General features: G+C 43.8%; 1 protein-coding gene across 1 annotated transcript; it reads left to right on the forward strand.

Annotated features, from left to right (window-relative positions):
* The first annotated feature begins 11,801 nt into the window (after positions 1 to 11,801).
* BPHL (biphenyl hydrolase like) lies at positions 11,802 to 13,020 on the forward strand. Its single transcript, XM_085650565.1, has one exon. The coding sequence runs from the start codon at positions 12,041 to 12,043 to the stop codon at positions 12,902 to 12,904; it is 864 nt and encodes a 287-aa protein (XP_085506691.1). The 5' UTR covers positions 11,802 to 12,040; the 3' UTR covers positions 12,905 to 13,020.
* The last annotated feature ends 1,900 nt before the right edge of the window (positions 13,021 to 14,920 follow it).

The following is a 14,920-nucleotide window of genomic DNA, read 5'->3' on the forward strand; positions in this document are numbered from 1 at the left end:
GATGCTGGCAGTTTGTTTATGTTAACTGCCTCTTCGCTTCTCAGCTGTAACGGTCAGGTGACGCATTTGCATAGAAGTCTATGGACGCAATGCACGCAACATGATGTGCGTGACTCCATTTTGTTCAGGCACTTGTAAGTATTGCATATGGAGACTGCCTGTGTGGAAACTATTTGACACAAGTGAAATACTGGAAGCTCAAAAGAATCGTAAAAAGGAATTCAGGTTTTTGTTGAACAGAGTATTGTTGCGATACACTGCTTTTATCTTCGGCAAAATATTCAGCAGTATTTGTGCTTTTCATAACCACCAGAGGGCGCTCCTCCCTATTTAATACATTTCATTGCATTTGAGTTTTGTGTTGTCACTAGACTGAGCAAAATAATAGTTTTAAAATATTAGATTCAAAATTGCGTCCACTATTAAAGTAGAAAGGGACTTTTGTGCAGTTAACATGTCTCAGAACACAAACATAAGTGCTCCAGTACCATTTTTACAAGAACCTGGCAAACCTTCAATGAAATGGAGGAACTGGTTACGCGCATTTGAAAACTATTTAGTGGCAATTGATGGGAAAAAATACGAACCAGAAAGAAAAAAAGCCATCATGTTCGGGTTACCAGGAGTTGCAGGCCAGGAGATTTTTTATAGTTTACCCGAGTATGAGGTTCCAGCTGGTCAGTTCATTCCGTTAGATGAATTTCAAGAAGCAGTTAAACGTCTAGAAAAACAGTTTGATGAGGAACCCAATATTATGATAGGCAGACACAGGTTTGCTATGAGAAAACAACATGAAAACGAGAATATTGAAGAATACATCGCCTGCTTGTGGATGTTAGCCACAAAATGTGAATATAATGATATGGTAGATGTATATATTAGGGATCAATGTGTCTTCTATTGTTATGAGAAAAAGATTCAAGAAAGACTGTTGTCATTAAGAAATCCAAGAAATCAAGAAGTAATTGACATTGCCAAAAGTATTGAGCGTTCTTTAGAAAGCTCAAAAGAACTATCAGCTACTCAGAATCCAAAAAAAAATGTATTTTCCCTACAGGATAAAAAGAAATATGACCAGAAAAATGAGCCAGTAAACAGAACAAGTAATATTGCAGACTCTAAAACCTGTCTGTTTCAGATGCGGATCAAAATTTCACAAAGCTGATTTTCCGGGATGCCCAGCGATTGGTAAGAAATGTACAAAATGTTACAAGTTTGGCCATTTTGCAGGTGTTTGCAAAAATGTTAGACCAGGTAATTTTCAAAAAATAAAAGTGAGTAACGTTGAAGAATTTGAAGAGGAGATATGTTCGAACATTGTACTTACTGTTGAGGATAAAAATAGTGTTGTCAAAGGACCTATTGGAGTTGCTCACATTGGTGAAGTTGAACTGAATATAATGGCAGACTCCGGGTCTCCCATCACAATCGTCTCTGACACAAAATATGAAAATAACTGGTCACATGTTTGACTTATAGCATCAGATGTCAATTCAAAAGCATATGGTGACTTTGATATAATTATGTTGGGATATTTTCAAGATTATTTAAATGTCAAAGGAAGGTCAATTTCCACAAAAACGTACGTCGCTGAGCAAGGACGTAATATTGTAGGTTGGAAGGACTTAGCACGTTTAGGTATTATCCTCAAACCTGGTGCAGATGATCCTATAATGTTGAGTTATATCTTGGTTGCTTCTGTCTAGTCTTGTGTCCATTCTTCTTCTCAATATAGTTTAGATGCTGTTCTTGGAAAATACGAGTCGTTATTCAAAGATCGCATTGGGTGCGTAAAAGGTTACGAGCATTCTATCAAGATCAAGAAGAATGCCATACCTATCAAACATAAGGTAAGACCAGTACCTTTGTCAATCAGAAAAGATTTGCAAAAGTTACTTGATAAATTAGTTGAGGAAGAGATCATTGAACCAACGGATTCTTCCGAATGGATTTCGGCTGTTGTTATCATTAAGAAAAAGAATGGCGAACTCCGCCTATGTGCCGACTTGAGATCGCTCAACAAAAATATTTTGGTGGATTGCCACCCATTGCCTAAAATTCAAGAGATCTTAGCGGCTACCTCTGGATCCAAATATTTTCTCTGATTGATCTCAAGTCGGCCTATCATCAAGTTAAACTCTCTGATGATTACAAAGACTACACTACTTTTGTGACCCCGTTGGGAGCATTCAGATTTATTAGACTTCCCTTCGGATTGGCATCATCCGCCAGTGTTTTCCAAAAATTGATGGAAAATATCCTCAAGGGTATTGAAAAATTTCAGGATGATATTTTGATTCATGCTTCTACAGTTGATGAACACAACTACATTCTTCATACCATTCTTAATAAGCTCAATGAGAGAGGTATGACCGTAGCTAAAAACAAGAGCAAATTTCTACAACAGGAGATTGAGTATTTAGGCCATTTTATCAGCGGAGATGGCATCAGGCCCAAACTAGATTTAGTAAAAGCTATCTCTGATGCACCCAGACCAGATGATAAGGATTCACTTAGGTCTTTCTTGGGCCTCAGTGAATACTATGAACGATTCATTGAGAATTACGCGGACAAAGTTGAACCGTTAAGGTGCCTACTACGTAAAGGAGTCAGATTTGATTGGTCCTCTGAACAGGATTTGGCTTTTTCAGAGATTAAACTTGCCATTGTCAATGCCCCTACTCTACTACACCCATTTGACTCTGAAGGCACAAATATTGTTACTGTGGATGCAAGTGCTGTGGGTATAGGAGCTATATTCACACAAAAGGTCAAGAATTCCATTCATACTGTGGCTTTCATTTCCAGGAGGTTAAATGATTCCGAGAAGCACTACAGCACGATAGAGAGGGAGACTTTGGCCTGTGTATGGGCAGTTGAGAAACTGAAAATGTACCTGTGGGGTAAGCAATTTGAATTGATCACTGATCACAAGCCTCTAACTTATATGGTAGACGGATGTGGCAGAGGTAACGGTAAGGCCACTGCCAGATTGGTTAGACTTATTGCTAGACTCCAAGAGTACAATTTTACCATAAAGCATATAGCAGGCAAAGATAATATTCGTGCAGACTTTTTGTCTAGGTTACCTATCATATCTTCAGAACCACAACTGGAAGAAGACACAGAGTGTGTAGTTGCCGCAGGTGATATTGTGTCAAACACAGAACAAACTTGTAATGATTCTGAGTGGTTAGAACTTGTCAACAAAGATTCTGTATTGAATAAAGTTAAAGAGTTTATTGTAGGTAGATGGCCACCAATAAGAAACTTGACCTCTGAGTTGAAAACATTTTGCCAAGTCAAGTCAAGTCAAGTCAAAGAATCTTTATTCGGTGATTAAAAAACACCATAAAAGCACACTCATATTTACATGTTAAAAAGTCATTAAACATTTCAGGGTTCTTTGTACAGTGAATTAACAAAACATAAATGCAACAATATAGCCATATTTAACACTTAAAAGTTAAAGTAAAAACATTTCAGTCTTCTCCTCTAGTAAGCCTTAAACGAAGTGCTACCTTGATAAAGTTCATAATACTACACAGTGTTTGGGGTTCCTCAGCTTTCTGTAAGAATACAAGTGCCTCCCTAGCGTGGACCAAATTAGCATTTTTCAAAATATTTACAAGGTATCTGCGTCTGGGCATTGAGTAAAAGGGGCAGAGTAGAACAAAATGAAGGGAGTCTTGCGGAGACCTGTTGTCGCAGCCGCAGGGCCCCTTCTGTTCTATTGATGTAGCAAACCCCGCTGGTGATGCCAACATAAATGGGAGAAGGTTCAATCTGAAACGGCACATCAGGAACCTATCCTGTGCATTGTACATGAGGAACAAGTATGGCTCCATACCTTCCACGCTCTTCACTAGGTGATGGGCCCTCACTGTCTTTTTACACCCTTCAGCCTCATCTCTGCGTAGGTTTTTCCGCTCTAGAAAAATTCTCCCTACATGCAGTTTATTCTGGGCTACAATAGTTACAGGATGAGTAAAGAGGTTCCCAAAACATAGCTCCTCCAGGGTATTCTTCACATAAAGGAGCCAGGGGATGCGCATACACTTGTCCCTTTTTAGGCAGTCCAATAAGATTTCTCTACTAAGTGTCGCATCAGGATTGTACCAGATTTTAACCAAGCGATAATAGGCCTCAATTTTATCAAATCTTCTATATATGGTCTCCCTAGCTCCCTATGGGCAATCAAACCAGCAGTACTTTGTGGTACCCTCAAGAGTGATTTCAGATATTTATTTTCTTCACGTTGGATACTAGTGGTATTGACAAAGCCCCATACTTCTGCCCCATAAATTACCTTGGAGCATGATACTGAGCTGTACAGATTTATCACCTGTTCCGGGGACCATCTTCCTAGCCTCCTGCCATAGCTAGCGATTGCCCCGTTAGATGCAATCATTTTACCACAACGTTCCTCCACCAGGGTATCAAACCGCAGGGCACCATCGAATGTTACACCAAGGTATGGAAACGTTTTGACCTCTTCCACAATGTGGCTCCCTATTTTGTATGTAAATTTAGAGGTGGTTTTTTTCCCCGCCAGGAGCACATAGGATTTACTCAGATTTACAGAAAGGTCCAAGGCACTCATGAACCTAACAAAACCATCAATCAGGATTTGTAGGCTCCTTGGTGTCCGTGCGATCAGTACCGCGTCATCTGCATAAAGCAGAACAGGAATGTGACGCGACCCAACCCTTGGGCAATCTGCCTTCAGACCCAACAGAAACTGCTCCAAATTATTAATATAAAGGGAAAACAAAAAGGGAGCAAGAATGCAGCCTTGTCGGACTCCACTCTTACAGGGAAAAGAACTAGTCAGCCCCCCCTCCCTATTAAAGCGGACTTTGGCGGTGGTGTCACTGTGCAGTTCCCTCAATATATTAATTAGACCACTCTCTATCCCCATACTAAGCATCATGCCCCACAATTTTTCCCTATTGACGTGATCGAATGCTGCTGCCAGATCCATGAAACCCATGTAAATGGATTCATCACTAGCCATGGTATACTTGGCAGTCAGCAAATAAAGGTTCAGGCACTGGTCACTAGTGGACCTCCCTGCCCTAAATCCGTATTGAGTGTCCGAGAAGATGTTTTTTTCCTCGGTCCACTCGGACAGTCTATTAAGAATTGCCCTCCCCAAAAGTTTTGCTGACACATCAATCAGGGAGATCGGGCGGTAGCACTTTGGGTCATCCCTGTTGCCCTTTTTGAAAATCGGCACAATTACTGCCGTGGACCAAGACGGGGGCAGGCCACAGATGATAGCAGTATTAATAACCCTTGTCATTAGGGGAGCCCAGAGTTCGATGTTACTCAAAAACAGATCAGGGGGGATTCCATCAGGCCCCGGAGCTTTATTTTTGGTCAGGCCCTCAATCCCTGCAATGATCTCCTTAATGGAGAATTCTGCCAGTGGAGCCTCAGTTGGAATGGCCGGTAGGTCTACAGTAGAACCAGGCTCATGATTGTACAGGCCCCTATAGTGGTTGACCCACTGCTCTGGGAGAATATTGGCCCCTATATCCGGGGTATCTTTTTCCTGGAAAGTTGGGTTATTAATTATTTTCCAAAAGCCTGCTAGGTCCTTTCTTTCCCCCGCTTCTCGTAAATCTGCCCATGCTTCCGCCTGCAAGGCAAGTTTCCTCCTCTTAATTTCCTTTTTATAAATTTCTCTGCACACCTTAACTTTGTGGGGGACCCTTGGTTTAGTTTTAAGGCAGCTTTTCAGCTCCCTCAAAGCTTTAGAGCAGTCTTTGTCGAACCATCGGGGATTCCCGTGGTTCTTAAATGGGGCACTAGTCTTTAGCAAACCATCGACCAGATTAGCGATCTGATCGAAAGCTTCCATTATCCTCGGTCCGCGGACTTCTGTGTCCAAACAATCATTAATAGCAAGTATGCCTGCGTCCACCAGGCCCTTGTAGAACTTTTCCCCGTCTATTTTAGCCCATTTTAGTCTCCTGCCTTGGTCTGTTGCTCTCTCAGTGAAGGTGCGTTGAACTCTAATACTTAGACCCACCATATACTGCAGCTCCAAAACAAGAGGGTTATGGTCACTAAAGCCACTCCATTCGATCCCTACACTAGTTGTCTTATTAATTAAGGACCTTGAGACCAGAATGTAATCTATGAAGGAAGAGCATCCTCTACCCTTAAATGTGAGGGGGAGTGTGCCATCCTCCTGCATCCCTACCATATTAATGGTGTGTTCAAGGTCATATTTAAACCGTAACATTCTGAAAGCTGAGCCCAACGGCGTATGAGTGAAATGCGGTCCCTTCTCCATAGGGCATCGGGACCAATCTGTGCTTATTTGGACCAGTACCGGGCACAAGTGGCAATTATAATCTCCCATAACCACCAACCCATGTGGCTGCCCATTTTTTTGGCCTGTTATGACCTGGCCCAACCTATTATCTAATTCAGTAACAAGAGAGATGTTAGATCCCGCTATCTCGTTGTTATAAAGGTTTACTGCAACAAATCTAAGACCTTTCCCAGTGAACCTGACTGCCTGAATCCTGTGGGAATTCCAATCAAGGCAAGTGTAACTTCCCGGAAGGCTCAGATCTATATAAATAGCTAAACCTCCCATGGCTCTCCCTGATCTTGATTTTTGAGCAGGAACAAAAAAACACTTATACCCTTGCAGGTGGAAATTATTCTCCTGGGCCCAGGTCTCCTGCAGACAAATTACATGGAATTTTCTGATATAGTCAAGCCACTCTTTGTTATTAAACTTCCTAGCCAGGCCAGCTATATTCCATGAGATGATTTTTAGTGCCTCACCCCCCTGGACCCCTCCTCCCTGTGACCCACCAGGTGATTCTCGCACTTGTTTTCCCAATTCCGGTCCCTGTGCGTCACCTATACATGCAATATCTACAACCCTAGGTTCATCCAGCACATAACTCCGGGCGCAACTTGATGACTTTTGTTTTGCCTCGGGGCTGTGCTTCTCCCACTCAGCATTTGTAACCCCTCTACCCCCTATACCCCATATACCATTATCTCTTTGTCAATCTACCCCCTCAAGACCATCCAGGCAGTGGAACCGATTGAATGTATGGAAGGGTAGCTCTGGGCGGCTAAATAATGGCCTGGGATTGAACTCGTGATGAACACCCCTTCGACCCACCCTTTCCCAGTTGTCATATGAACGGGTCACGTGTACAGGGGCTGGGGTGGGGGGAAAGAAGAAAGACACATGAAGTGTTTGAATTGTTGTTACCTGTGATCTATTCTTTCCCTGGCATATGTGAGCAACTGTTCCAGCATCCCTGAAGCTCACCAATATGCAATCCCCTATGATGGATTTGCGTGTTCTCCCTATCCAAGGCACCCTTCTGACCATTATGATCTCATTGCTTAAGTGTACGGGTAAGGGTCTATTCAAATTTAGCCACTTAATCACCCTACTTTTCAGAGCACAGAAATCCTCGGCTTCACCTGCCTCTAGTGGTGGGACGCCCGCCATGACTACTGTAAAGTCATTCGCCTCTGGTGGTAAATTGGGTCTACGTGGCCTGGGGGGAAGCTTCATTAGTGGAGTCGGTGCAACACTATCTGGGGGCTGTACCGGGGGAACAGCATTTGCAGGGGGTATAGGTCCTATGGGGTTAGGTGGCTTATTTGGGGCAGGGTTATTCCTCTGGGTTTGTGGTGGGGCGGCCGCAGTTGCAACCTGTGAGGGAGCAAGATGCATAACACTTTTTGGAGCTGTTGGGGTGGCAATAGGTTTAGGAGCCCTCTCATGAGAATTGGCCGGATTTTTCATACTGCTTAGTGTAGCCTCAAGAATGGTTAGTCTGATTTCCACTTTTTTGATGCTTTCACTAATTGGTAACAAAAGTGACCTAAGCAGGAATTCCAAATTACCCAGCGGAGCAACAGAGAGGGGGGCATTAACAATGTTGCTAGCCGTCTCTTTAGTCAGGACGGGAGCCACACCATCCTGTGCAGCGGGTTTAGAATGTAAGTCAACCACCGTTGTCACAGTTGATATGGAGGGTTTGGATGACTTCCCAAAATCAGAAAGAGGGATCTTTGGTTTGTTTTTAGCCTGGGCACCCCTCGACTTCCTCCTACGTTTGTTTGGTGGGGGCCCAAAAACCCCTTGTGCTACAGCTATTTTAGGTTTGGCTTTCCTAGACTTTGATGCTGGGGGCGGTTGAGAAATTAAGTCAATCGTCCCCCTACTTGGGCTTGTGCTACTCACTGGGGTTGAGCTCATAAGTACCACTGGGGGCGTTTTTGTAACATCCCTAAGCAGGATCGGAACATCTTCATTTAGTGTCAAGTCTTCGCTAGGTGTGGGAGGATAGTCTCCTAGAGGTCTACCTTTCAAATTATCTATAGAGCGTCTCCGCTCAGCTCTGAGCCGGCTTAATGTGTTCTCCTTGTCCCCATCTCCCCCCGCCCAAGGAAAGTAATTCTCTAAGGTCATATTTTTTGTTCCTGCCTGCCTTATGGGGGTACTTTCCTTTACCGGGGACGGCATGGTATCTTAGAGTGTGATGATAGCTATGGGGCAATTTATCAGCTTGTTGTGCTAGGGACTTGATGGCAAACGGCAGAACCAAGAGGGTAGGCCCAGCCCGGCCTACGACGGCCACAGACGGCCCCGCCCTTGTCCCGGGCTTCTCCCGGCGCCCTCCCGCGCGCTCCCGCGCAGCGGGATCCCAGTGCAAAAATAAAAGAGAAGGAGGTGGGGCGGGGGGCGTGGCAGTCAGGGAGAGCGACCCAGGTGTTGTGGGTTGACCTCACGCAGGGGCTCCTGGGAGTTGGAGTCCCTGCGGGTCCGCTCGCAACCCTGTACTTGCCTGCCAAAGCCCAGAGTCCGGTGTCCAAGATCAGAGCCCCTCTATGCTCAAGGCGCCTCTCTCCACACCGCGAAGCGGGACCCGCGGAGCGGGTCCGGCGAGGAGCTGCGGCAGAAGAAAAACACCACAGGTGCAGGGAACAGCCCACGGCAAAGTCCAGGCAAACAAGGTATCCCACGTCGATCAGGAAGGGGGCTGCTTTCAAGTGCTAGGGCGGGGGCGTGGCAGTCAGGGAGAGCGACCCAGGTGTTGTGGGTTGACCTCACGCAGGGGCTCCTGGGAGTTGGAGTCCCTGCGGGTCCGCTCGCAGCCCTGTACTTGCCTGCCAAAGCCCAGAGTCCGGTGTCCAAGATCAGAGCCCCTCTATGCTCAAGGCGCCTCTCTCCACACGGCGAAGCGGGACCCGCGGAGCGGGTCCGGCGAGGAGCTGCGGCAGAAGAAAAACACCACAGGTGCAGGGAACAGCCCACGGCAAAGTCCAGGCAAACAAGGTATGCCAAGTCAAAGATGAGCTCAGCCTCGTGAATAATTTTCTCTTTCGGGGCGATATGTTGATTCCGCCATCTAAGTTGAGAAAAAGGTTAATTGAGATAGCACATTGAAGCCATCCTGGGTCTACCATGACTAAAAAGATGTTAAAAATGTAATATTGGTGGCCAGGAATGGATGCTGATGTAGACTTGTTTGTAGATGCTTGTGTAGTATGTTTGAAATCCGATAAACATTGGAAACCCAGGGTAAATGAAATGCAAACTGTATCCATTCCTAACAAGTCTTGGAACAAAATTGCTATCGATTTTGCCGGTCCATTTAACTTGCTGGAAATTGATTGTAGATTTTTGATTGTTATTACTGACTATTACAGCAAGTGGATTTATTTTGACTTTGTTACGACCATCGACACCAGTACATTTATATCATTTTTAGAAGGATGCTTTGCCATTGAAGGACTTCCTTGTACTTTGGTATCCGACAACGGAAAGCAATTGACATCGGAAACAATGGTCTCATTTCTAAAGAGCAATGGCATTGTTCAAGAAAAAACTCCCTTCTATTCTCCTAAATCAAATGGACAAGTTGAGAGGATCAACAGATTTTTGAAAGAAGGAATTCAACTTGCCATTGCATCCAAACTTCCTGTTAAAAGATTCTTACAAGAGAAAGAAAACATGTACAATTTTACTACTAATAGCGTTACCGGCCATTCGCCTTTTTTCCTTATGAGAGGCAGGTCGTGTAAGACAAAGCTTACCCCCAATCTTGCTTGCTGTGAGAGAAATCAATCCAGTGTGGTAGAGGTCAACGACGAATCCTTGAAGGTACAGGCTAGAATTCTAGAACATCAGCTCAAATCCAAAGCCTACCATGACAAAATCCATAGAGCAATTAGCAAAGACATATCAAAAGGTGACTGGGTCATTGTAAAAAAGCCAGATAAAGTACAAAAAGGTGGATCAAAGTACACTAACCCCTCAGAAGTAATTGAATCCACACATAGTTCTGTACTTTTGGACAAGTTTGGTTGGAGAAGTAAAAGTGATGTGGTCAAACTCAAACCTGGTCAAAGAGAACTTATTGCAGATTCCATGAGTGCCACTTTAGAATCTGAAAATGAATATTTGTGGATGCCTGTTCACTCATATGAGCAGGTTAGCAGAAGAACTCCTACTACTCTCTGTACCTCTATTCCTGTGCAAGGGAAAAGGTCTCTAAGTATGCATTCTCCATCACAAGTTCAATTACCAGACACAGATGTTCAGCACTCGGAGGAACAGTTAGATACTGAGAGTTCACGAGTAACCAATAACCCCACCCCTCGATCTAATACACCCATAGAAACTGAGGGGTCTGTTCCAAATGTATTCCAGGGCACATGTACCAGTTCTGCCAGAGTTTCACGCAAACCCTCCAAGTACAAGGAATATGTTATGTTTTAAACTTACCTGTCATTTGTTACTGTTTGGGAAAGGGAGATGTTGTACCACTATGTGTTCGATAAAGATATTCAATCACACTTGCTAGCACCACACAATGTTAATACTTGCTGGTTCCACTGTGACGTGCAATGGAACCTCGGGAAGGTATAAATGTGACGTCATTGAATGCATGCGGGTCTTTCCCTGTCAGCTGTTCACCTGACAGCTGCGCTCCTTGCCGACTGCTTGTGGGCCTTTTTAGTAATTAAATAAATACGTTTTAACATTACTAAAATCTCCAGTACTTTACTTATTACCCTCCGATACTTCAGGATGGGATGCATGGGAGGCTAACTTTTGCTTTGGAGGGTTCTGGTGTGGAGCTGAAGCTCACTTTGTTAGTCATGTGGCGAGGATGACTAACCAAGAGGAAATGAAAGGTACTTATCTCGCTGCTGCAGCAGCAAAGAAAGAGGAAGTAATGTGGTCATTTCGAACTATTTACACTAATGGACTGATAGTGATTGGTGCATACTATGGAGGGGGTTGTACTTTCGGGGTATGCTGAGTTTAAAGTTGTTTATTGGCTGCTGTGTTTGGCAGTAAAGCAAAGAAAAGCATAATCCTCGCCTCCGTGGACTGAGAGAATTTCGCAAGGACTGTAACAGGAGCTAATTGAAAAGATGGTCGGGACATGGGTAGAGATTCCAGTCCCTACCACAATACAGCATACCTCGCAGAGCAGCGCATGCGCTGCCCTGGCTCGACATAAACACACAGCTTCTGCACCAGTGCCAAACGCTTTGACGTGACTTAAACTTCTTAGCATCTGGCTATTAGAGCTGTTTGAAGAGAGGTCACGTCAGCAGTACCCAAGGGGCACAGCTCTCCGACGATGTTTAGACACCGCAGAGGCACGTGGAACTTCAAAGCCAATAAACATTGAGAATTATGTGCCGCACTCTAGGATTGGTTGAGGGGCAACAACGACCCAATCCTAGTTCACTTTGCATATCAGGACTCCCTCCCATGCAGCATCTGGAGAACGCTTAGTCACAGATAAACTGTAGTACAACCCGGAAGTATTTTGAGTTATGGCAAAATAGCTGCAAAAAACAATGGCAGCCGGGTTGCATTGACTAACTGGCAGGGCGTAAACTTTCAGTGTACCGTTGACGTTGTGTAGAATACTACCTTAGAGCCATACCAAGCCAACCCTCATTGCTCGACTCCAGGATCAGAACTTTTAATTACTGTTTCCTGCTGCATAGGGCAGGCGTGAGCATGTCCCTAACGATTGCAAGGTCTTCCCTACGGCGTCTTTCTAGACTCATGAATACTGTGACTTGGACTTCATTCAAGCCGTCTGTTGCGCGTTGCTACTCTGTGGCCTCCGGCAAGGTTGAAGTGAACGGCGTCCATCTGCACTATAAGCTCACGGGGCACGGAAATCATGCTATCTTGCTTCTTCCAGGGGCTATGGGCTGTGGAGAGACAGATTTTGGACCACAGCTCGAGACTCTGAATAAAGAGATGTTCACGGTTGTGGCCTGGGATCCGCGGGGATACGGCCGCTCGATCCCTCCAAACAGGGATTATCCACCCGATTTCTTTGAAAGGGATGCAAAGGATGCCGTGGATCTGATGCAGGCCTTGAAATTCAAGCGGTTTTCTTTATTGGGTTGGAGCGACGGTGGCATAACAGCCCTCGTTGCAGCTGGGAGGTACCCCGCTCTTGTCTACAAACTAGTTGTTTGGGGTGCAAATGCATATGTAACCGAAGAGGATCTGAAACTATATAACGCTGTACGAGACATTTCCAAATGGAGTGAAAAAATGAGGAAACCCATGGAGGAAATATACGGCAGAGAATACCTGGCTAAAACCTTTGAAGCATGGGTGGAGGGAATGATCAGTTTTGTTAAGAATTCTAACGGTAACATTTGTCGCCATTTGCTGCCTTTCATTGATTGCCCAACATTAATTATACATGGCGAAAAGGATGCCATGGTCCCGCCTTTTCACCCAGAGTTTATTAACCAGCAGATTAAAGACTCAAAGTTACATGTGATGCCAGAAGGTAAACATAACCTACATTTGCGCTTTGCAGAAGAATTCAATGGGATAGTTAAAGACTTCTTAAAATAAACACAAGTTCACAATATCTTAAGGGAGGAGTTGGTTGCGGAAATTGAAAATGCATTTGAATTTGGAAAACATTTAATAATTGATATGAATAAACTAAGGCCTGCTTTGCATTTTTTTACGCTTGTATTTTTTTTTTTAATTCGTCGTTTTTATTGAAGTAGAAAAACAAAAGTAAAGACAATACAATAAGTCTTCCGTTACAGAAATGATTCGATTCAGTTATTGCTGAACAATTACAAAAAGCAAATAACAAATAATATAAAGTAAATTAACTCTTGCTTGCATCATCGATATACAGAAGGTTGGAATCCTTCTAGCTGCTTGTGTTCTTTTATATGGCAGATTGAGTGCGCTTACAATAGGATGATAGTGGATTTTGAAATGGGGACGTTTTGGGAGGGTTTTTTAAATTTTGTGTTGGAGCAATACACTAGTTCTCTAATGTCGCAGATTTTTTGGGATCTTTGTAATTCTTTGCCGGCTTTCCACATTTTCATGCAGTACATTTCATTCTAGGCAAGGGTATACAGCACCGCTCTTCACAGCAAACTTCCATTTCATACCACTGCACTGCTAGGTCTCTAAATATAATAAACAACCAAGTTAATAATTTCGGGTTTTCAATGCTGCTATTGCCTGAAAAGTTGGGAGTCACAGTACTAATAAACAAGAATAAGCATTTATATGCTGCACACTATAACTAAATTGTTACTGCTTAAGAAATAGCCTCTATTGCTACCAAACTCACAGAGGAGCAATTTTTGATCTAATACACAATGGTGAAAGACTGATGTGGGCTGGGTGGAATTGTGTTACCTGCTGGTTAACACTAATATTTAAGCGGGTGCACATGTAGAAGTAGACCTCACCAGGGCCTACCGGTGCTAGGGGTTTGCCCTTCTTTGCCCGAACACCATTGCACTGCCCTAAACCCTGAAACACCACCCCCAGCACAACCCCTACACTGCCCGAACACCACTGCACTGTCCTAAACCCTGAAACGCCACCCCCAGCACGACCCCCTACACTGCCCGAACACCATTGCACTGCCCTAAACCCTGAAACGCCACTCCCAGCACGACACCCTACACTACCCAAACGCCACTGCACTACCATAAACCCTGAAACACAACCCCCCGCACGACCCCCTACACTACCTTCTTCTAAAGAGAGAGATTGGCACGGAAGCTGTAATATCAAAATAAGTATTTATTAACCTCACATGAGGGAGACTGCGTCATACAGTACCCTCAGGCCACTGTAGGAGACAGTCTAAGGACTACAGAGAACAGGGGCCTTTTATTGCCAGTTTATGGCTGAGTTAGCATGAAGACTCAAAAAGAGGCAGTGCAAGTGTACATGCTGGAGCAGAGTTTTCTGTTGAAAATCTATTGGGTTTTTAAGCTCTGGTTTGTCTATTTGTCAATAATTAAAAAATATTAATTTGTAATTACTAATTATTTGTTTTGTGTAAATGTTCTGATTAACCAATACAAATTAACAAGAGAAAACTACACGTGGGGATGCGTTCGTGTTGCTTACTAATAATGTGCATGTTTTATTAAATGAATGTTGCTGTGTGCTGTTTATTTTAAAGCACAAAATGCTTATGAATTGTCGTGTACTAATGCTTTTCTTGTGTTGCAAAGGCTAGATAATTACATACACATAAGGGTATTAGTGGGGTTAACACTGTTTAATCACTATGCTGTGGTAAAGTTGTTTTTGTCTCTTTTAATTAGGATGGTACGTTTTGGCCTAGTTAAAAATGGCTGCCGTTTAAAGCCTGCATTCGAGTAGTCGAACTTTGATGAGAAGGCCTTGCTGAATATGGTCGAGAGTCATCTGACCACAGTCTTCGCCTGGTTTAAAGTATTCCGTGAGGACAGCAGCTCTGGGCGAACATCCAAGTAACCTTGGAAGACAAAGGAGCCACAATGAACTTTGTGATTGTAACGTTGGTTCCGAGGAAATATGAATACGAAAGAAACATTTGTGAACCTAGGGTTTCCTTCT

This window comes from Triturus cristatus, chromosome 4_1 (assembly GCF_964204655.1).
Source record: "Triturus cristatus chromosome 4_1, aTriCri1.1, whole genome shotgun sequence".
In the NCBI taxonomy this organism is placed as follows: domain Eukaryota; kingdom Metazoa; phylum Chordata; class Amphibia; order Caudata; family Salamandridae; genus Triturus; species Triturus cristatus.